Consider the following 22,209-nt stretch of genomic DNA (forward strand, 5'->3'; position numbering starts at 1 on the left):
AGGTTCCAGGCAGTTGGGTTTATGCATTCTCAACAATCATATCATCATGAACCAAAAGTAACTGCCTGGGTAAATAGTTTTTTTTTTTATTTTCAAGCAGGTTTTAAATGTATTTCTTTCTGCAGTCCAGAGACACAGTGCCTAAAACTATTGCTGTAGCTCACACAGAGACCACAGCTGTGCAAGGTGTAGGCATAATAAATTAACAACATTCAATTATCTTGCTGATTGACAATCACAGCAGCCCATAATGGAAATTATTCTTATTAATGCAACTCAACCCTGCCGTTTAGAAACGTGTGTTGCTCTACAAAGTTTTGGCAATTGTTTTTAAATGAATAATACATTGTTCAAAATATGCATGATTTGAACTTAAATCAAGTATATATATATATATATATATATATATATATATATATATATATAAGATATATATATATATAAGAAGAAGTGCAAATGGACCTTCATTTCACATACAACGGGCGTTTATCTGCTGAAGATCAGCTGGATGTGTGGGACTGGTGGTTATGAAGAAAGGCACGCAGTGAGTTCTCGCCATCATGTCGTCACCCCTCCAGTTGGAACTGGTAAGAACTGGTGCTCCATTTGCTCAGGTCACAGTTGAGCATGGTGCGCTCTGTGAACGTCACGTTGCCATCCGTGTCGATCAGGATTACTGTATTGGTCCTGAATGGTCGGGGGTGGCATCGGGGACACAAGCAAAACAAAACACATTAAATGTAAAACTTACAACTTAAAATAATAGTTCAAGTATATAAATATAACAAGAGGAAAAGAAGAATAACACAAAGTATGACTCTGATCATTTAATATTCCAATTTCCACACTGAAAATATTTACCAAACACCACTTGCAGACAGTATCTGGTGCGATGACACAAAAACTGACCCTCTTATCCCACTAATCCCCTTTCCTTTCTTTGCGGTGGAGAATTGATTCCACTGTGGGTTTTTATGTACTAACAATTCTGTGATCCTGCAGCAAAACGCCGCGTCCTGTCAGTGACCTCACAAGTAAAGACAGCAGAGAAGAAGAGGATGGTGAGAGACGGTGCGTGTGTGTGGAAGACACTGACCTTGTGCCGTAATCACGTGTTCTAACACATACCGCTGACAGAGCCTTGATCATCGACCTGCCGTAGCACTCACCCTGGCTCTCCTGAGCAGGGTCAGGTGTGTTCCTGAAAAAATGAAAACACAACACACAAGGATGCTTTGGAGTCACATGTCAGTAAAACCCCTCTCTCCCATAGTGAATATAATGCAAAAATGGTCACTGGGTTGAGCTAGCGGTGTGTACGATACTTGTGTTTGGAAAAGCCTCTAAAAAGGAAAAATGTGTTGTGTTATTCAGGTCTCTGGTCCAAAAATTATAAGCCGGTTCACAGTTTACTTTTTTGTATGCAGCAAGCTACTCGACTCTCCTCCGCCTGTGCCTGAGCAGCACCCCGTTGCGTGACAGCGCCTGCAGAGGATCTCTCTTGTCGTTAGTTTACAGACTTTTTGAAGTTTCGAGACTTTCACAGGGCGATAAGACCACGCTGGGCTCACCCTATTAAGTTTTCGGTCAAGTTCACCATATGCTCTCTCCTGGCAAAGGTTTGATATTTGTTACTTTAAAGTCTGGGCACATGTGGGGAGTTCTTTTTACAACTTGAGTTGCAGTTCTGGCCATGATCATACCTGTTGTTGTTGTTGTTCCTTTGATGAGATACAGTACGTTGCACTCTAAACTAAACTAATGATAGCACGTAGTAGATCAGTGAGCTTAAGAGACAACTCTAGGTCCCCAGCTGTTCTCTTTCAACATTTGTTTTGGTATCTCACTACTTAAACCACAATTTCTTAAATCCCCAAAAATAAAGTATGAACGATGGTTCAGGTATGCAATGGTTCAAGTTAGCTCTTTCCTCCCTCTGTCCAGACTTGGAGTTACCGTTCTAAAGCCCTAAAATTAAATTGCAGCCTTTGTGATTTGCTAATTGACCGATTAATTGTTCATCGACTGCATGAAGACGAAGCAAAACAAAACAACCTTTTACTAAACTATAATTTATACATAAATGGAAAATTAAGATGACGTGTAATTATTGTGTTGATCTAGCGCAAAGGGGACGAGCAGTTCAACGCGGGTCACTCACAATTCCTCGTTATTGAGGACGTTGAGCAGCTCTTGCACCAGTCCTTCAGAGGACAGGGTCTGGTTGTTGACAACGCTGGTGAAGTGGCGCTTTCCGTTCAGCAGTTTCTTCCACGGAGTGTCCAGCAGGGAGTTACTCAGGCCATACACTCCTGCTGAGAGTCACACAGAAGACACAGGACAATATCTACAATATCAGTGACCTTTAAGCATGTGGTTCACTAAACAGAAGAAGAACCGCAGCATATACAGCACATAAATATAGCAGCACAATAGCAAAACGTCAGGTCTAACGCAAACGGGCAAACGGCCGAGAGGAGAGCTAAATGTGAAATGAGCAGTTTCTACAGCAACCATATTAAAAGCACAGACCTGATTTTAGATGAATGGGTTCAGGGCCGCCTCTGTTTCCATAGTAACACACAGTGTCTTGTTTGGCTCTACACGGGACACAGTGAGACAGAAAATGAGAGATAATGCATTTAGCGATGATCAAACCTGTCCCGGTGTAATTATTAAGGCAGTGGCAGGAGTTACGATGTGTGACACCGGTAACACTGGTACTCAGGGTGGCACAGAGCTAGGGCTGGAAAGTCCCAGTCGACTGGTCGATTTATGAGTTCTGGTTCGACTCAAATTCCGATTGGTCGACTTCTTTTTGCCGTGTTAATTTCATACAGTCTATGGTTAATTTAATTTCAACTGGAGGAATGCACCAAGTGCTAATGGGGGTGTTTTCAGGGCACCCCTGTTTCACAGGCAAGAGAACACCCCCCTTTGTTTTCAGTATTTTGGATTAGCCCAACTGGATTAAAGAATTTTAAGCGTTTCATTTTAGGCTACAATCAGACATCGGCAGTGTGGCAGCATTTTACAAAAATAGATGGCGGGAAAAAAAGTTGCAAAGTATCACAGCTCGACTACAAACATGGCATATCATACAAAAACGGGAAGCTAACTTGTCCACGTTATGTTTTGAGTATATGAACATATATCAGAATTGGCATATTTCAATGTTTTAGTCTAATAATCGTTGATTCGTTTTATAACGGATAAGTGCCAAAGTGTTTTCCTGTGCTCATCCCTGTAATGACTGCAGTCCTGGAGAATAGGAACTAAAAGGGTTGTTTCATGTGTATATGCAATTCAAATAGACACAAAACTAAAATCAAACAAAGAGAAAAACAAAAACCCCTATAAAGACTTTTAGGTAAGTCCTCAGTTAAAGGGAGGTAAACGAATCTGACATTAAGGACATCTGTGACAGCGTTAGTACAGGAGCGCGAATAACAACCTCTGACCAAATTCTTTGAGCAGCGGGGCAAATACATTTTCTGATGTCACTTTTATGGCAGCCACACCACTCACATTAGTCAGTCTGAAATATGGTGCAACACCGTTTCAGCAGCTAAGCTGGAAACCTTCCCAGTCGTGAGCGGGTGAGAGAGGAGCAGGATGTGATGCCGGGCCTGTTGCTCTGCAATCAATTCCACTGGACACGTTTCAAAAAGGCAAAACACAAACCAGGAAGACAAGGCGCACATGTGGCTTACACCGTATATACATCACATGTACAATAAACAAAAGCATTTTTTTTATAGTGCAATAATCTGATGCTAGTGCAATAATCTGATGCTTCAGTCACTTTGTTTACACAAAAACAGGACAATCACTTCTCTCTGCTGCTATATTTGTTATCTTGCTGCTATATTTTGTTATCTGCTGCTATATTTTGTTATCTCACGTTAATGTATACATAGTCATAGTTTCTGGAAAAAATGCAAACAACATTTCTTATTCTTATCTTATTGTTAATATTTTGATTTCTCTTTTAAAATTGTTATTTATATATTTGTATTTTGCACCAAGGGAGTGGCACCCAAATTTCGTTGTCCACAAAATAACGACAATAAAGGCTATTCTATTCTATATTCTATGTACAAAATGCTTGTTCAAGTCAGTCATGAACAAATATTTCACATGTTATGAGGTGACACAAGTGCGCGGGTAATAGATAACAGTTAATTAAAACTTAAATCTTGATAATGTACCACTTCTGATCAATTAAGATTATAATTTTTCCTTTCATTTGCTTTTAAACTTTTATTGGTTTGAGTGTTTTTTTTCCAAATAAGTTAATTTTTCAGCTTCTTAAATGCAAATATTTTCTGCCTTCTTTGCTCCATACAACAAAGAAATCAATAAAAGTGAATCATTTTGGTTTGTGGACAAAACAAGACGCTTGGGAGCATCATCATTTGAGAAAAACTGACCCATATTTTTTATTAATTTAATAATTAATTACACGTTTCCTCTGGGGGGGCGCATGGTGGTGATAATGTGAGGACCACGGGGGTATCGACAAACCTCACATGCACTTTCATGCCTGACAAAAGATAAACATGCCAGCCCCTTTGCAGAGGTCAGAACTCAACTGTTTGCACAAGAGCGTCTCCGTCTTGTGTTTCTAAGGGCGGGACAATACGTGTCCGGGCAAGCTGCGAGAGAACCCTCAAAGCTGTAGCTGCAGCATCACATGTTCTCTTTGACGACAACAAATCAAAGACCTCAATCCTGTTGCCAAATTGTACCCAAACCCAGCTGAGCGGTCTGGAATAACAAAAAAAGAAGACGGTTCCGTCTGTGTATCTATGGTTACTATGAACACAGCAGCACTGGTCAGTGTTGACTCAGGTGAAAGCAGTCACCTCATTATTGCATACACAATAGAGGCTCACTGGGAACCAGATGGCACCATAGCATAAAGGGAAATCAAGGCCTCTGTAAAGCCTGTGACACCTGTTGTCATGTCCGAAAATACTATTTGGATACTGAATCTGTGCCCTGAATGTAACCAGACCTCAAACACGGCACGTCTATTTACACACAGAATGCCGCATGGTGTATCAAATTGATACTGGTGGAGAGATACATTCGTTTCTACCTGAAACTGGCTACAACATCAGGTGCGCTGTGGCTGAAATGAGGAAACAGCGGGAGGTCAAGGCCGGTGGGCAGCGAGATAGAGAGAAAAAAAACGAGGGGGGGGGACGAGCTTGAAAACCGGCTTTTTCAGATCTCAGTCAGAGACATAATCAGTATGCTCGCTGGACGGCACACTTTCCAACGAAGAGTCCTCTACACTGCGGCGGCTGAGCGCTTTCTTCATAGCCAGCTGTGGTGCAGTTGCCTAGAGATGGCTGGAAGAGCTTTCAACGCTATCCGCTTAGAATGTAGATGGGCACGTTGGCGGGGGCTCCTGGGTAATGACAACATGTACTAGCGGTTCCAGTCACACACACACACATCCGTGCATGAACACCCACACATACATAAGACATTTTTGCCCATTTTCATCTCCAAGCTACTTAACATGACTCCATAGATGGTCCACTGTTGTGTTGATGGTTTACCATGACATTTGGTGCATATATACACACTCTCATTTATGGTCATATTCATAGGCTCAACTGCAATACCTACTGTGATTCATTCTGAGTTTGGCTGCTGTGGTTTCTGGTTAAATACTTAGCTTCAGTCCAAGAGACCCTCTTGTCTCATGTTTACTTATTAATGTCATTCACTAATACATTCAAGGATTAAACATTAGCTGTGTTAATGTGTTCTTCTAAGTTCATATACTTCACGCTAATATGGACACTGATGTTTACCTGGGCTATGCATACCTAAAATTTTATTCCAAATGAATAAGTCGTTGAATTAGAGTCTAAAACGACACATTTTGTTAATGAATGTAGCATTAAAGGTTTGCACGATTGAATCTGAGCTTTTTAAAAGATAGTGTGACAGTGTTAAGTGCTGAAACATTAAGAAGACTTTGTGTCCTTGCCACAAAACTAAAACAAACATGCATGTGAAAACATCAGCTGATCTCTCTACTGCGTGCTCTTTGCACGCAGTAGAGAATTCACAGGTGTAACTCTTCTCTCTCTGCCTCTTTCTATTCATTGTGCATCCAATAAGGACCAGATTTTGACATTTGAATCAAGTCAGTAAAAAATTAGGGCAAATAGGGCAAATACGTGAGATTTGTATATATATATATTGTATATATACATACATATATATATATATATAGCTCCACTGAGGAAAGGCTCAATCCATCCATACATAGAATGGTTATAAGTTCATAATCACAGTGTCTAACTAATAATGTCCCAACTTCAAGATTTGAATCCCTCTATCATGAATTTAACACACAGTATGTAATCTCTGCCACTGTGGGACTCAAATAAAACACAAGTAAGGCGGTCAAACCATACATTTTTACATAAACACCATTAATTGCAGAAGTTCAACTGCTCCACCTCCTCTGTCCCCCCCCCCCCCCCCCCCCCCCACACACACACGCTCCCTGGCCTTTAAATAAGTACGATTAATTAATCTGTGATGTCAAAGTTTTGTAAAGCTTCCATGGTTCCATTTTCGATTTCATAATAGCCAACCAAAATGAAACCTTGAATATTCATTACTATGGATTTAAAGTGTGTTGGAGAGGTTTTGGCTACCATATGTCTTGTATCATTACGTATCCACTCTACAATTTCACTGAGAGTAATCACAAACTGAGTGAAGGCACAGTGTGCTCCAAAAATCAGCATCATAAATCCCATCTCTGGGTACAGACTTCCTCTCCATCCGCCAGATGTAGGTATTGATCTAGAAAGACACTAGATGTCTCATTTCCTCCGACCTGCTGGGCACACGACGGTGAAAAATAATAGGCCGGTGATGATGGCGGTAAAGACGGAGGCTTGCTTTCCATTACCGCCGCATCTCTATTTGCAGTGAGAGCGGCTCTCATCGGGGAGTAAAGCCATATACAGCTATCGTCGCCGCGAAATAAACAAAGACAGTCTTACAAGCTGCTGGTGTCTCAGGAGCGTGAGGTGGCGTCTTATCCTTTCATTAAAGAAGAATGCTGATGTAACAGTGCAGGCGCAGTCCTAATAGGTTTATTTGCATATCGTGACAGCTTCAGTCAAACCCAGCGGAGCCATGTAGCTGCTGTTATGTGTCGTCCAGTGAGAAATTCAAAGACTTTTCAAAAACCAATAATATAATTAATGCTTCTGGATTGTTGATATTCGTGTGGATATTCCAAACGTAGACCATCATTAAGACATGTCATCACTTGAGCAGTAAGAACAATACTGTGCATTCATGGAGTTTAGAGGGTGGTGTCTCCTTCAAACACTCAAAATCAAACAAACAAACACACAAAATAAACAATGACTGACATTTCTAAAATAAATAGTGAATGTTAAAAGGACAATCGCACAATAGCCTGACTTAACTACACAACCTCCAAAAGGCAAGGACTGTTTCACATTGCAGTTCTTTGTGGGATTGCATTTAATGTTACGTATTACTGTCACATCAGAGTGTTTTTTTAAATTAACATTGCTTGCTTTGCGTGCACAAGTACGTAAAACGAGGAATAAGAAAAAGAACACATGAATATCTGCCTTTTGAGAGAAGATGCTGCTTTAAGACAACAATCTCCACTGTAGAAATCATTTTCCTGCCCGGCAGGGACAGTGTTGGAACTGACCTGCCAACCTCACTGGCAGATACTGAGACCTGTGGCAGCGTTTATTATCTGCTGGGGCCTCGATCATGACAGTAATTTAAGAGCTCACTGATCCCACTCTCTTTACACGTTCACCAAATCCATTTCGGTCAGGCCAGTGAAGCAGAGCAAAGAGGAGGGAAAAAAAAAAAAAAAAAAAATCATTATTTTTAATACCGTCTTGATTTTCTTTGTCTAAAACCCAGAAATAAGAACAAGTGCTCCTTCAGAACTTCAATGATGGCTTCTTCACAGCTTTTCACCTCATATCATCCACACTGAACAATAAAGAACTTTGTAGAACTCTTTCAAACTCTGCAATACATTCAGCATGTTGAGTGTATAACTGCTTCAAACCTTGGTGGAAAGATTCTCAAAATATTAAAAGTGGATGGACAATTCAGAGATGGATTTGACCGCACGGCTCACTCACTTGAAGTCTGCTGTGATGAGGTTGAAGCCATTGTATAGGTTGCCTTCTGCCGATACCTTTTTCAAGTAGGAGTAACTGTCCAGGTCCTTTTCCATAAGGTAGTTAGACACAAGGAAGCCTACAGACAGTAAAAAGAGATGGTTCTTAAATCGTGTGTTCAAAAACAGTAGAGAAAATATGGCTGTTTGTAAGAGGCAATAGACACATTTCATGTCCATGCAAGTTCCTGTTTGTACTTGAGGAAAAGCCCAATCCGGACAACAGTTTTAAAATCATAATGACAAGCTTAAGACAGAAAGATGTGTATTTCCTCTTTAACCGTGATGCAAAATGACCCAGTGAGACCATTATAAGTGTATTCTGTACTTTCTGTACTTACTCCATTAAATGAATGGTGGTTTTAGTGTGTCTAAGTGAAAATAAGGAGAGGAGGCCATTAAAGACATTAAAGCTCCCACTAATGCATTGCTTGAAAGACCAGTGGTTATGTCACCACACCAAACAAGGAAAATCAGAATCAGCGGCATAACCTGCATCCTGTTCCTGTTCATCCTGTTCTGTATGAAAAGGGCTGAGATCGAGACTAACGTCTGCAAGCTTCCGTTTATACAACTCAGAGAACCAGGATAAAGGTGAGGCGAGAGCAGTTGAAAAAAGGTTTACGGTTTACATAAGTTGCAACAAACAATCCTCACTGCAATATGTATGATGCATAATCATGATTTCATGTTAAATGCATGAGCCAGAGTGAGCAGAAGTGGCTAATTTAGTTCTTTAAGGGAGAATCCATCCCTCCATTGTCTACCACATCTGTTAAAAACAAGAGGAATGATGACGTAAGCAAACGACTACGGCAACAGTGCACACGACAAAGGGCTCAGTCATATGGACCTTCTTCTTCAATCCCATCCTGACTTAATATGGATGCTAATACAGCTATGACATATCAATCTGGAGCAAGCATCTGTGCGACGACAAAGTGACAAAATAAACAAATGTGGCAATTTATATACCCCCACCACCTAATCATTTCTTCTGGCTTATATTTTTTAATGATGAATACGCATTACAAGTGCATCTGCTGGTTGGGAAACTCATTTCCTGTCACGCTCTTGGACTGGAGTTGATATGCGCTATGTATCTTTTTCTCCTGACAATGCCAACAGAGGCAGCCGTCCTGGTTTGATTTGAATATTTTACTGTTTGACGACTGGTGGAGCGGCGTGTCCTGGGCCTGGGATGTCAAAAGGCGCATGACAATTAAATGTACACCGTCATCTTATAGAAGAAACTCTAGAATTATTAAACAAAACCAGTATCTCACCTCGTCCTTGTGCATCAGGACTCTGTGGTCCTTCCATGTAGTTGGTGAGGGCGGCCAGCTTGCCCCTCTTGCTGATCCCCAGCCATGATCCTCCTTCCTTCCCGTTCTCCAGATCCAGGCCTGCAACAGCAAGGGACCGTCTATAAAGCACAGCTCCAATTTTCATTGTATGTGTATGTATATGTATATGTATATGTATATACACACACACATATATATATATATATATATATATACACACATATATGTATATATGTATATACACACACGTATATATCTATCTACATACATACACATACACATATACACACATATATACATACATGTATATATATACACACATACACATATACATATATACATACATATATACATACACACATATACATATATACATACACACACATATACATATATACATACATATATACATGCATACATATATACGTATATACATGCATACATATATACACATACATACATACATACATACATATATATATATTTTACTTTTCTTTTTCAATCATCAAATTTGACAGGGTGATTAGTAACACATTTCTCTCTGTACAGCATTACAGGAAGTCTACAAGCAAAACACATACTTAAGCATATATTATTTCTTAGAGTGCCATTATGTGTAGCTTTGGGAGTAATTAAATACAATCAATCAATCAATCTATAGGTAAAATTTGTGGTTTTCTTTTCACCGTCCTCTTCTTTACTCGACACAGAACACATGGCTTCCTGCTTGTCTGCTGCACTTCCTGGTGATCAATAAAGACAAGGCCACTTACACTGACAGTGACCAAGAGAGCCAAATGCTCTTAGTCCTGTGGGACGGTGGAGAGAAAGCCAGCCCGATTCCACTGGGAGCTATGGCTTACTTCCCTTTGACGTCATGCAATATCTCCTCTGTCCACCCACCGACCGGCCGGCCCCCACATATAAGGCTCGGCCATTTATTCCTGTCGCATCGCATAAAAGCAGCCATCAATTAAAGGCCCAGCTCTGGAGTCCTGACCCCTCTGTTACAGAGGGGAGAGGAGACGCATGAACGGTGAGGCTATCACTGCGTTTCCTCCTTCAGCAGAAAAAAAAAAGATGATTGATTTCCCCTGCTTGGCTATTATGTGTATTGGACATCAATCAATTAAATACAGTTTACTGAGGGTGGAGATGTCCTGTGAAGCAGCAGGGAGTATTGGATTTTGAGGGGAAGAAGATAGATTTTTCCTTGATTACTGAGAGCTATTTAGCATTGTGTAAGGATGTGCGTAAGGATCCCCCTGCTCTTTAAAAACTATTATTTTCACATGGGTTTATAAAAAAAATACATCTGCATGTGATCCACTATGTGAATTTTTTATTTTCTATTTGCAACATTCGTCTGCAAAAGACTCTTTCCACCATAATCACGGTTAAAGAAAAGTTACACAGAGTGTAACAGAACCAACTTTCTTGGAATTGACTTGTGCTTACGTGAACTCGTTTGAATGAATCTAACAGTTAAAAGTCCCACGCACACAACAGTTCACACTTACTGGAGACCGGTTACATGGATCGAAGTGTAACGACTTACCACTGAGGATCTCATTGTTTGTCCCCCAGAAGTCTGCAGCTTTGGACGGCCGGTTGAACAACTCATCTCTGTTTGCAGCCAAAATTAGCCTGAGGAGATAGAAATAATGGGTCTGAGACGGTACGTGATCTCAGAAGCACATTCACCATGAACTCATACATCCCATCTCCTTTACTGACTGGACCTTCCCTTTGAGCAAGGTTGACCCTACAGTTTCTTAAAGGTTATCCATGAGTCACAACAACACTTAGCTTATCTGTGACCTATGCAGAAGGGGTGGGAGAAATAAAATGTAATTAGTTTTCTTTTTAGACAAGTTTAAAGAGGATTTCTCGCCCAGAACTGCAAGTTTTCTGCAATCCAGGGTTTTGAAAAGAGATTTTGTAGTTTCATTTGAAGCTTGTTGAAAGCTAACATTTGTTCATTTGTTTTCTTACAGCACTACCAGTGATTTCCTAAACTCAGTCTGTGACCTTATTGATTTTACTGTTCGCAGTGGCAGCAAAATTTAGCAGTTAAAATTAAAAACATTCTGTTGTACATGTCACGCACGACTGTCCCACTGAATGTCAGACTGACTGACTGCCATGCAATGGTTATGGGGGGGAAAAAAAGGGTTTTGTGTCAGGAAATGTACAATTAAATGTTGGTTTGAGTAAAAGAAAATCACAGTTAAATATAGAGTTGAATCACTTGATCAGAACAAGGGCCTTTCTGCATGGAGTTTGCGTGTTCTCCCCGTGTGCAGTTGAAGATGGATGAATAGATAGTTTACAAAGGTAATGTTGTATAAATTAGGTGTTGGACTTTGCTACCGACGCAGGTTTCTAGTACAAAGAGTTGTAGGTTTCCCAGCTTAACAAAAGGCCTCAGATGTGTTCAATCCCCTTCAAAACTATTTTATTCTAGAAACTCAGGGTGCAAGGATACAAAAGGTCAAGATTAGACAGAGGACGGTGCCCTTTTGATGACGACCAAAGGAAAGGAGGATGAAAAAGAAAACGATGGCCCGAGGACAAGTCTGCATAACAAATCCAGACAAGTAATTTAAACACGGAGCGGGTGAAATGAAAAGGAACTGGAGTCACCTGCTTCGTTTAATCTTTTACATATACAGGTTGATAGAAAGAATTGATTAATGAAAGTAATTCCCCCCCATGTCAAGGAGGCACTTGTCTCATAAATGTTGTAAAGGACATTTGATGATGAAGCCATGAAAAACAGTGTTGGATCAGGTTCCCTCAGGCCAGGACTGGATTTCTGAACACATACGTCCACAGAAGTAATCCTGTCACTTGTAGTTCTAAAAAAAAAAAAGAGTAAATATCCTAATACAGCATCAGTGAAGAGTTCAAAAAGTAAATACAACAGTGGGGAAAAATGTTTTTCCACCCACGACGTTATTTACTTTGAGTTTCATTGAATTCTACTCTGCTTTTAACACAAATAAAATGCGAGTCTGCAGTCTAGAGGTCGACCTATATGGGTTTTCTCACTGGCTGAGGCTGATCTTTTGAAATCGAGTCAGATACGTTTTGAATAATGTCATTTTTTTGTGGCATTTTCTGTAATAGGACCAATATAGTGCACCTCCCACTACAACACTGCAGGGATTTGAACTGCCAACCTCCTACTCCAGAGGTGAGCACTCTAACCCACTAAGTGCTATTATTATTATTCAAGTGTAAGTGAATTTTTAAGTCATTAACAGCTACAAACTGCGTTGTGGCCTCTGTATTAAACGCAACCATAGAGTGGCATGAGCACACATTCGGCTGCTCTCCTGTTTAGCAGTTGTGAAACAGAGAAAGTTGCTCTGTTACTCAAAGGAAAAGAGGAATTTTTGTATTATGAAATCACATTTCAGTGGAAGATCATATAAAGCACGAATGCTAACTGGTTTTGCACATTTAAAGAATTAGAGGTAAAGGTCACTGAGATTTAAACGCTATAGAGACGCACCTAAACAACCTCTTAGCAAAAATAAAGCAAATTAAATGTATTGACCTCTATAGCTGTATAATTCCTTTGGGTTTGGCAATGACTTCCCTTTTTATCTTTCTGGACGGCACCGTGGAGCCAGTGTAAGCGCAAACCGATAAACTAAACTGACCTAATCGGGGTCGGACCTCTGTGCATCTGAGGCTAAGTGCAGCCTGTTCCCACGGCACTGTGGGCGGCGCCTGAAAACAAAGCTCACACTAATGATGCTACACAAGTGAGAGCATCTGCTATCAGATCCTGGAGGGAAAAAAAATCACACATGAAGCTCGGATCACAGTGACAGTCAGCCAGCTGCATAATGTAGGAGGGATGGTGAGCAGCAGAGAGGTATCAAAGCTATTCAAGAATACTGTAAACTTGTTGTGTAAATTCAAGGATATAAGTGACTCCCGTATAGTCCTGTTTCAAGTTAAATTTCCAACACATTACAGAAATGTTTTAATTCAATATAAAGGTCTCCCATAGTCCAAAAACATGGAGAGGTTAATTGGACACCACAGGTGTGAATGCAAGAGTGAATGGTTGTAGACCTGAAACTATTTATAAAATCGAATTGATTAAACGATTATTAATCGATTACTATATTAAATCGACAACTATTTTGATAATCGATTAAATGGTTCAAAGCTTTTTTCATGATTACAACAAGATTTCCCGATTGTTTAAAAGGTGACATAGAATGCTTGTATCACACATATATGTTAGTTATTGAGGTCTACTTACATATATTAACTTGTTTTCATGATTAAAAACCTCCTAGTCAGCCGCGCTGTTTCAGACCAAAACCACACCCCCAGAATGTGGACTGTGTTGTGATCGGCCAGCCAACGAGAGCTTTCCTACTGTCCTGTGATTGGCCAGGTACCTGGAAGTGACGTAATAGATAGGCCAGCTCTCAGATACACAGCTCCCCCTCTGGCACGGTGGATGCTCTGCATCTCAGCAGCTACAACCAGAGTAGTTCTTCTTCTTCTGCGGTTGAATGTACGCAACCGGATGCGCCCGGACTAGTGCCCGCACCGGGAGGCGCTACGGTGGTGAGAGGAGTGGTGAGGATTTCTGATGACGACATCAAATTAAGGAAGTGCCGATCCACTTCGCAGAGCCCAGGAAAACAATACAACACTATTTTCTCAGCAGTGGCTGAACTGTTTGTTCTGAAACTTTAGGGTTTCATAAACGAGGTAATGACGCAGATACACACACAAACGCAGCGTTAATTGGAGCTTCTGGTCTATGTGGGCTTCAAACTTCTTAAATGTGAGTATTTTCTTCATTTCTTTGCTCTGGATAACAAAGACATCATTAAAAGTGAATCGTTTTGATTTGTGGACAAAACAAGACATTTGAGAACCAAACAATTAATCGAGAAAATAATCGACAGATTGATCGATTATGAAAATAATCTTTAGTTGCAGCTCTAAATGGTTGTATAGACCTGTACAGAGTGTACCCTTCCTGTCGCCCTACGTCTGCTGGGTCCAGCTTCCCCTCTGACACTCGTGTAAAGAATAAAGCGGTAGAAAATGGAAGGGTGGAGATTCAGAGGAAGTTGGGTCGATACCACAAATGTACCCAGCCCCAAGTGCTGATCATATTACAGGAAAAGAAGGAAGGAATTCATCCTCTGGGACAATGAATGTCTGACTGAAACTGGATGCCATAGGTGTTGAGATAGTTAAGTCACCATTGCACTCCATGGAGCCATGGCACAAGCACACTTTAAAATCTAATTGTGCTGTTGCTATGACATTATAACATTCAAGAATTTTCATGTGGACCAGCGTAAGTTTAAAATATCAACTTCTTTACAACATTAAATACATAATCATGTATCTGGAATATTTACTCAAAAGGGAACGGACACTTTTGTCCTCAAGAGCTCCATTTCAGAACCACAGGAGTTATAATTACAGGTCAAATCATATAACTGTGCTTGTTGGGTGATTGCAGCAAGACTTAAAGTCTGATTCTCTGAACAGTGCATGCAAGAAAGTCAGTTTCGAAAAACACAGAAATCTCAGCATGTGGGTAATCACATTTGTGCTCCCACATGCACCCACTTCTCCCCTGCAGATATACCATTTTGTCATTTAGTGCTGTGGGAGCATAGTAATTGTATTTAATGAAACTCCCTCGGCTGATACCTTTTCGCAGTAACCTACTCATTTATTTAGATTTTAGACAACACAACGCAGGAAACCTAGTTCCGCAACTCATGGTCTAAATATAGCACTGATGTAACTGGATTAGGACACAAGTTCAGGTCTGAGTCACGAACCAAAACACACCTCTGCTGGGTCAGACACCCAGAGGGAAGGACAGAGATGGACCACGGCCAGGTGGAGAGGTTACGCTCCAGCGGATTACAATAAGCTGGATTTCACATCCCACTGCAACTAAGTTTGACTGCTCGTAGTGAGCGCGTCCATGCTGCCCACTGAGGGCACACGGAGGATAAAGATGGATTTATGCAGGATTGGAAAATGTTGGATTTGAGCTTTTAAAAAAAGCACTGAACAATTTGGGCAAAACAATTATTCTGACAGATTTTGCAATTGCAACGTGATGTCTTTAAGTGAAGTTTCAGTTCTATATAGATTTCTTTTTTTCCAAGTGGCAATTTTTACTGAAGCCATCAAACCCTTAACAGTATCAAAGATCTGTCTTAACTTTAGGGCCACAACGACCAGTCCACTAATCGATTATAAATTGATGAATAAATTAATTCCTTTTTTAATAATTAAAACAAGTTCTTGGAGGCTTCAGCTTCTTAAATTGGAATATTTTCTGGTTTCTTTCGTCCATATAACAAAGAAATCAGTAAAACTAAATCATTTTGGTTTGTGAAGAAAATAAGACTATTGAGAACATCATCATTTTGAGATTTGAGGAACATCGATTATCATATTCTGACATTTTATGGAACAAAGAAGTACTCAATTCATCGAGAAAAATAATCAACAAATAAATCGATTACAAAATAAACGCAGTCCCACTTGGTTCTTGTAATAGCCTCACAACATTTATCAAGAGATGAGGAAAGATTTAAATGTTTACATGATTAATTCATTTGATCACCTTTGTCTTTTTCTGCTCCACATGTCTTTAGATTAAACACCATTATGTCTGTCAACAGCTTGGAGGGAGCTCCCTTGTTTGTACAAAAGCTTGTGAAGATGTGTAAATATTTGCATCTCAGCTGTTAAGTACTGTAATGACATCATATTTTTCCTTTGTTTGTACTTTCTTTCCCCATCTTCACATAGCTGAACCTTGGGTAGCAAAAACATTGTTAATATGTAATGAATTGCCCTACCTGTAGGCATTTTTGGATGCAGGGCGGGGGTCAAACTTGAAGAAAATTATACACATGGATGTACTGGTGTGTGATGACAGGTGTTTCAGTCAGTCTGCATCCGGCTTCAAATCTTAGTCACATCTAATGAAGAGATGTAATTAGGGGGAAAAATAGAAAATCAGTAGGCAATTGTGGTAACTGTTGGTGTATGGAATAGTGGCAGTATGATGGTGGTGACTTCTGTTGGGAAACATGATCTACAGGTACGTGCTAAACATGATCACAAAGTTGTCGGGTGTGTTGAAATTTATGATTCAGATAGCGACAACAGCAGCTAAAGGTATTCCATGTTGGCTTTTGACGATCTGACAATTTCAAACCAAAACCAAAACTATCTAAGTAAATTTCTTAGGCATTTTCCATGTAATCTGTATGCTACTGCAATGCTAATAAACTTGTTCTTCCTTACCTTAGTGTAAGTAAATGAATTTCCAGTGTGTATTTTAATGACTGTACATGCACCTTTGTTTTTAATATTCATCACTTACACAACAGAACAGAATCAATTTCCCTTCGAGGGTGGATATTTGTGTGTGACATGAAATCTGTCATATAATTCCATGACTACCGTGAGTATGACAAAGGTTTGCACATGTGATCGGTACAAAGGTTAAAATGAGGTAACAGAAGTTCAGAGCATTATTATGCTGAAGCTACTCAATACTACCTGTTCATTCTGACCTTATGGTAACAGCCATAATACCACTAAAAGTAACACAAGGTTATAGCTTCGATAACTAGCCAAAAGGCACACTAGCTATTATTATTGGTTATACTGGCTAGAAACAAACAAATCTTTCCTTGTAGACCAAACAATGTTAAAGCATCTTTAAAAGCACACAGTCAGCTCTGCATCCACCAGAAAACTTGTTTCAACAGAACTTCGTAAACTGGCTAAATTTAGCATTGCTACAATGAACAACGTAACGATGTCAAAGAGAAAGAAAGGGAATTTTAAATACATACCTAGTCTTAGTGATGCGCGTCACATTAGAGAGCAAATAAGATGAGTTGAGCCTAGTTTGCTTGTTTTGTGTTGACGGCTAAACTCGACACTGGCTGTTGACAAAGGAAGTGCTCACACAGAGTGACCTCGATATGTGCCGCGGCTCGTTTCATAAGCCTCCACTGCGGACGCGAAGGGTTTCCTTTTCCATGCGTTGTCCTGAGTCCCGCCCACCGCGGTACCACGCGTAAACCATATCGAGTGCACTTCGAGGAGGGCTTTTAATTTCACTCTGATTGGTCCGTGCGCGGAGCAGGAATTGTAACACTTCCGGTTAAACTCGCCTTCAAAACAAGAGCACTAAACATTTTACTGAAACACTTTCACTCGGGTTTTTGTTTAGACGACAGGAACCATTTTTATAACTGAATTTAAATTTAGCTCCTAATAAGTGTTGCTTCTGATAATTTAAATTAGATATATAATGACTTGCAGTGCGTTAATTTATCCAACATGGAGAAATTCACTTCTTACAGCAGCTGCATGATACAAAAAGATAGGAATAGAATAACAAACACGATAACATTAAACACGAATATGGAACATGCAACATATGAAAGAACGAAATATAGTATTTACAAAATGTACAATGAACACACTTCACTGAGAGTAACACAAAAAGTACAGTAGCACATAATTGCCTGTTAACATAAAGTTCACATAATGATATCATAATGACACGGAATTAACTATATGAATAAAATAAATCAATAACAGTAGTAGTAGTAGTAGTAGTATATGTGTATATATATATATATATATATATATATATATATATATATATATCACAATAATAAAATAATAACAATAATAATATAAAAATATAATATATATTATAACAATAGAAACGTCCAACCTGGAAATGTGGCCCTAGTAGAAAAACTTATGTAACTGGTTCAGTTTATCATCATATCCTGACTTAGTGGCAATGTTATGGGTAATTTAAAAAAAACAAAAACATACAGTTACAGAATCAAATATCAACCGCAAATAAGAGAAATTAAGAGTAGGCCTAACGACAAGAATGAACAATTTAGTTGTTTATTGTCCAAACAAACAATGGGATAAGCAGTCACTAGTTTCCTCTGTTACTGTGCAGAGAGCACACTGAGCGGTGATGGGGCGGAGACACTTGCTGTGACGGACAGCAGCAGCATCCAGCACTGTTGTTGTGGTGGTGGATGAGAGAGCGAGCAGGGGGATAAAGGCTGCACTCTCTTTAAAAACAATATAATACGTCGCTGTCACCTACAACGGCAGTGTAGCTGCGAGGATACGTAGTAACTTTAACACCAGTTAGAATACTTTAGGTTTGCGCGTAAACGGAGCGCGCGAGCACCTGTCCGTGGAGGTAGTAACAGCACTGTTATCCCTGCGGCAGCCAAGTTGTATACGCACACAGAGAGTAACGCAGCTGAGGCTGGGACTACCGCTCAACACACCGAGGAGTCTCCTCGTCTGCGTGGAACAAGCATGAGCAGGAGTAACTGAGGTAAGAACCCGTGCGTAAAATCCACGCGGGGGGCAGGTTATCCCGCAACGCCAAGTTTTAGCCTCAGAGGGAGAAGGGGGGGCGATAATTTAACAACCTTACAACAATGTAGCGTAGAAACAGTGTGTGTGTATGTGTGCGCGCGCGCGCGCTGAGCTTAATTACAGACGAGTGAGCAGGTGCGTAGATGACGCATATTGATTAGGATGCACCGACCCGGTGTGTTAAATCACCACCTTATTCAAATTGCCTGTGTTTTTTTTTACTGTGGTTCGACAGAAGATGATACATTTAATGCTGCTCCGTGGTTTATTTCGCCATGTGTTTCAATAAAACGTGATATACGCGTGCGCATTGGTGCGCTGTTGTCAACAACCGTACCGCTAATGGATGCAGTCAGCGGCGAACTGTCAATCATTTCAGCCCCACTACGGTCCATTGTGTTGCCCCTCCTGTTTGTGAGTGAGTTACCATGGAGTATTTCCGGTTTCCCTCGTCTAACTACCTTATTTGGAGAAGGGGCGGCTGTCAGTGGCTGCTGGACTGATGGCGTAGTTGGGTTGATGGTGTTGTGGTTGTGAGAGTGAGTGCTTCTAAATCACGGCCGAGCAAATGCGATTCATTCATTCATTCATTCAGTCGCGGACCTTAGATGATGTCCTTGGATAGTATAGTGTTGATAGAGGCTGGTCAGTGGTTTCACACCAAGCCAGAAGTGTAATGGCAGGACATGGCTGAAGGTAATTAAAGCAATTAACTGTGTGCACATGCAGTTAAAGGGATAGTTCTAGTTTTTCAAGTGTGGTTGTATAAGGTAGGGGTGGGTAATATGGCAAAGTTTTACATTGATGTTTAACCATTGATTACTGAACAGTGCACCAAACCGCTTCTCTATATTTTAATCAGTTTGTACCAAGTACAGTGGACATTTAACGAGAGGCTGTGTATCAGACTGTTTTTTTTTTTTAACTAAACAACAGTGCGGACTTAGTTTTGCTGCACTCTAAATCAAACAGGGTGGGAAATGAGAAATCTATGAATGTTTGATTGACGTTTCTCTAAGTCAAATAGTGTGATTTTTGAAAATAAAAGGTGATGCATCTGCACAAGAGCATAGAACTACAATGGATAAATATTGACGATACTATCATATCGCCTACCCCTTATTTGAGGTATGACATATTGGCTGCTTTGAGGGACAGAAGGATACTTTAGGAATATAATCACTACTTAATCCTCATTGTACAGCACCCATTTCCTGCTGGAAACTCAAGTATGTGACCTGCTCCCTCTCCCTAACCAAAGTCCATTGAGAAAATCATCATTTTTAACTCATGAGGATACAGGAACTTCTTGGATAAATCCAAACTAAAGACTTCAAACAGAGAAGTCATAAGACAACACATTTGAACTTGCTGAGAGAAGTGGCTAAAATCAGTTTTTCCACTAAAATGCCAACACACGGCACCGCCCTTGCTGAGGTCAGTGTTGATACCAACAAACCTGAATTACAACTTTAATTTGCATTTACTCGCATTACTTGTGATCTTGAATGTAAACCAAACAAAGCCATTGGAATTCTACACAAACACAGTCTCACTCACACAGGCATCTGGTTACATTGCATGTAATCTAGCATTGTACCTGTGTCCATGAGTGGAACATACTTGTCTTAAAAGTGCTGCACCTGGTCCTGGTGTCGGTCCTGGTGCACCTGGTCCATATTTTGGTTCATATGGTCCATAACACCTCTTTTCCCCAGTTTTCTTTTGTCAGCAACTTGTCAGCGACTCCTTCCACTCGTCTTTAACACTTACAAAAAACTCTGTACAGATGGATAGCGACACCACTGCAACACGGAGGTACTACATGCACCCACTGGAGAGCAATTTGTCCTTTAAGCACCACCCAATTTTGTGGAATATCAAATATTCATCCAGACAAATGTATGTGGATATGAGGCCTGAATGTTTAAAGGTCAGTGTTTTGGCCCCAGTTGATCATAGAATGTTGTGTAAGAACAACACGGACTGAAACCACAATATAATTAAGTTTATATACGTCTCGTCGTAATTCCTGAATGTGCGATGCTGAAATGTGAATAATTAGTTTTACATTACATTTCTAATCATAGTGTTTGGTCAGTGATGTGTGTGTGTGAGCTGTTGTGAAGGTAGAACAGAGCAGCTGAGCATTACTCAAAAAAAAAAAGGGTTGCAGGTGCAGGAAAAGACATGATATCCACATGAGGGGGCTGTAGTGGTCGTGAGTGCTGATGCCAGGTGCTCCAGATTTTGTCAACCAATTTATTTCCAGACTTTCATGATATAAATATACTATAAATGTTGTTTATTGCTGCCAAAGTGATTAGTTCTGTATCAGAGATCTCAAAATGTCTGCCAAGTAGTTATTTACACTGACCAAATGTGAACCTGTGAATTTGAGCTCTGTGTGCACTGCAGACACCGTCACACAGAACAGGAAAAACATTCACTCATCGTTTTATTAATGGCTTTAATTAGCAAATGTCAAATTATGAATGCATATTTCAGGGTGTCCCATGTGTCATCATGGGCCAACATTTCCCAAATTCAATCTTAGCCACTGCAGATCTTATACCTACCTCTACCTGGAGTTTCATTGTAAATGTTTGAGGGATCTTGCTCTCCTGATTAATGGTTTGAATTTAGGGCTGCAACTAACCATCATTGTATCATCATTGATCAGTGTTTCTCAAACCTGGAAAATGAGTCACTTTTAATGGTTTCTTTGTTATATGGAGCAAATAAACCAGAAAATATCCACATTTAAGAAGCTGAAAAATCTGAAAACTTGTTTTGATTCCTTAAAAAACACTTGAAATAGTTGACGATTCATTTAGTAATCGATTAATCGTTTCAGCCCTACTTGAATTAGCAATATCAGTTTCCCTGCAACCAGGAAGTAGCTCATTTGTATTAGTTTCCCAGTCCTATTATTGCTCCGTGATGAATCGTGTAACAATGTTGATGTGTCCTCTACTACATATCATAGTCAGTGAACAAGCTAATTACTGGCTGTCATAACATCATAATGTCGGTAATCCCCATAGTTGAAGGAGGAAAGTAAACAAGCATCAGATTTGACCCCCATGGACTTGACGAGACCTGAGGCCAGTGTTCATTTAAAGAACAACGCATGCTCTAATGCACTCATTTATTAAGTTACATTATACAGTGTTTGAAGAAGATTTGGTACTGTCTGCCCTGCAGCACGTT

The 22,209-nt window shown here is 40.1% G+C and overlaps 2 protein-coding genes across 18 annotated transcripts in view; one reads left to right on the forward strand and one right to left on the reverse strand.

Annotated features, from left to right (window-relative positions):
• Positions 1–448: 448 nt before the first annotated feature.
• Positions 449–17,578, reverse strand: tango2 (transport and golgi organization 2 homolog (Drosophila)). 2 transcript variants are annotated; one of them, XM_058637205.1, is made up of 9 exons: positions 17,421–17,578; positions 16,413–16,535; positions 11,090–11,178; positions 9,511–9,630; positions 8,187–8,304; positions 2,533–2,600; positions 2,162–2,312; positions 1,097–1,201; positions 449–687 (listed from the first exon to the last, which is right to left on the reverse strand). In XM_058637205.1, the coding sequence occupies exons 2-9, from the start codon at positions 16,466–16,468 to the stop codon at positions 567–569; spliced, it is 828 nt and encodes a 275-aa protein (XP_058493188.1). In that variant the 5' UTR covers positions 16,469–16,535; positions 17,421–17,578; the 3' UTR covers positions 449–566. The 2 variants fall into 2 exon arrangements, with proteins under 2 accessions (XP_058493188.1, XP_058493187.1); XM_058637204.1 differs by having other exon boundaries at positions 2,162–2,315.
• A 1,067-nt stretch (positions 17,579–18,645) lies between these two features.
• arvcfb (ARVCF delta catenin family member b) overlaps positions 18,646–22,209 on the forward strand; it is a 206,474-nt gene continuing 202,910 nt past the window's right edge. For 6 of the 16 annotated variants that reach the window (XM_058635404.1, XM_058635403.1, XM_058635406.1 and 3 more), the window contains exon 1: positions 18,646–18,952. The gene's annotated coding sequence lies outside the window, so the exon portion shown is untranslated. The remainder of the gene's footprint in view (positions 18,953–22,209) is intronic. The other 10 variants (XM_058635418.1, XM_058635411.1, XM_058635412.1 and 7 more) reach the window with 3 other exon arrangements.

The sequence above is a fragment of the Solea solea genome, chromosome 8 (genome assembly GCF_958295425.1).
Source record: "Solea solea chromosome 8, fSolSol10.1, whole genome shotgun sequence".
Lineage (NCBI taxonomy): Eukaryota > Metazoa > Chordata > Actinopteri > Pleuronectiformes > Soleidae > Solea > Solea solea.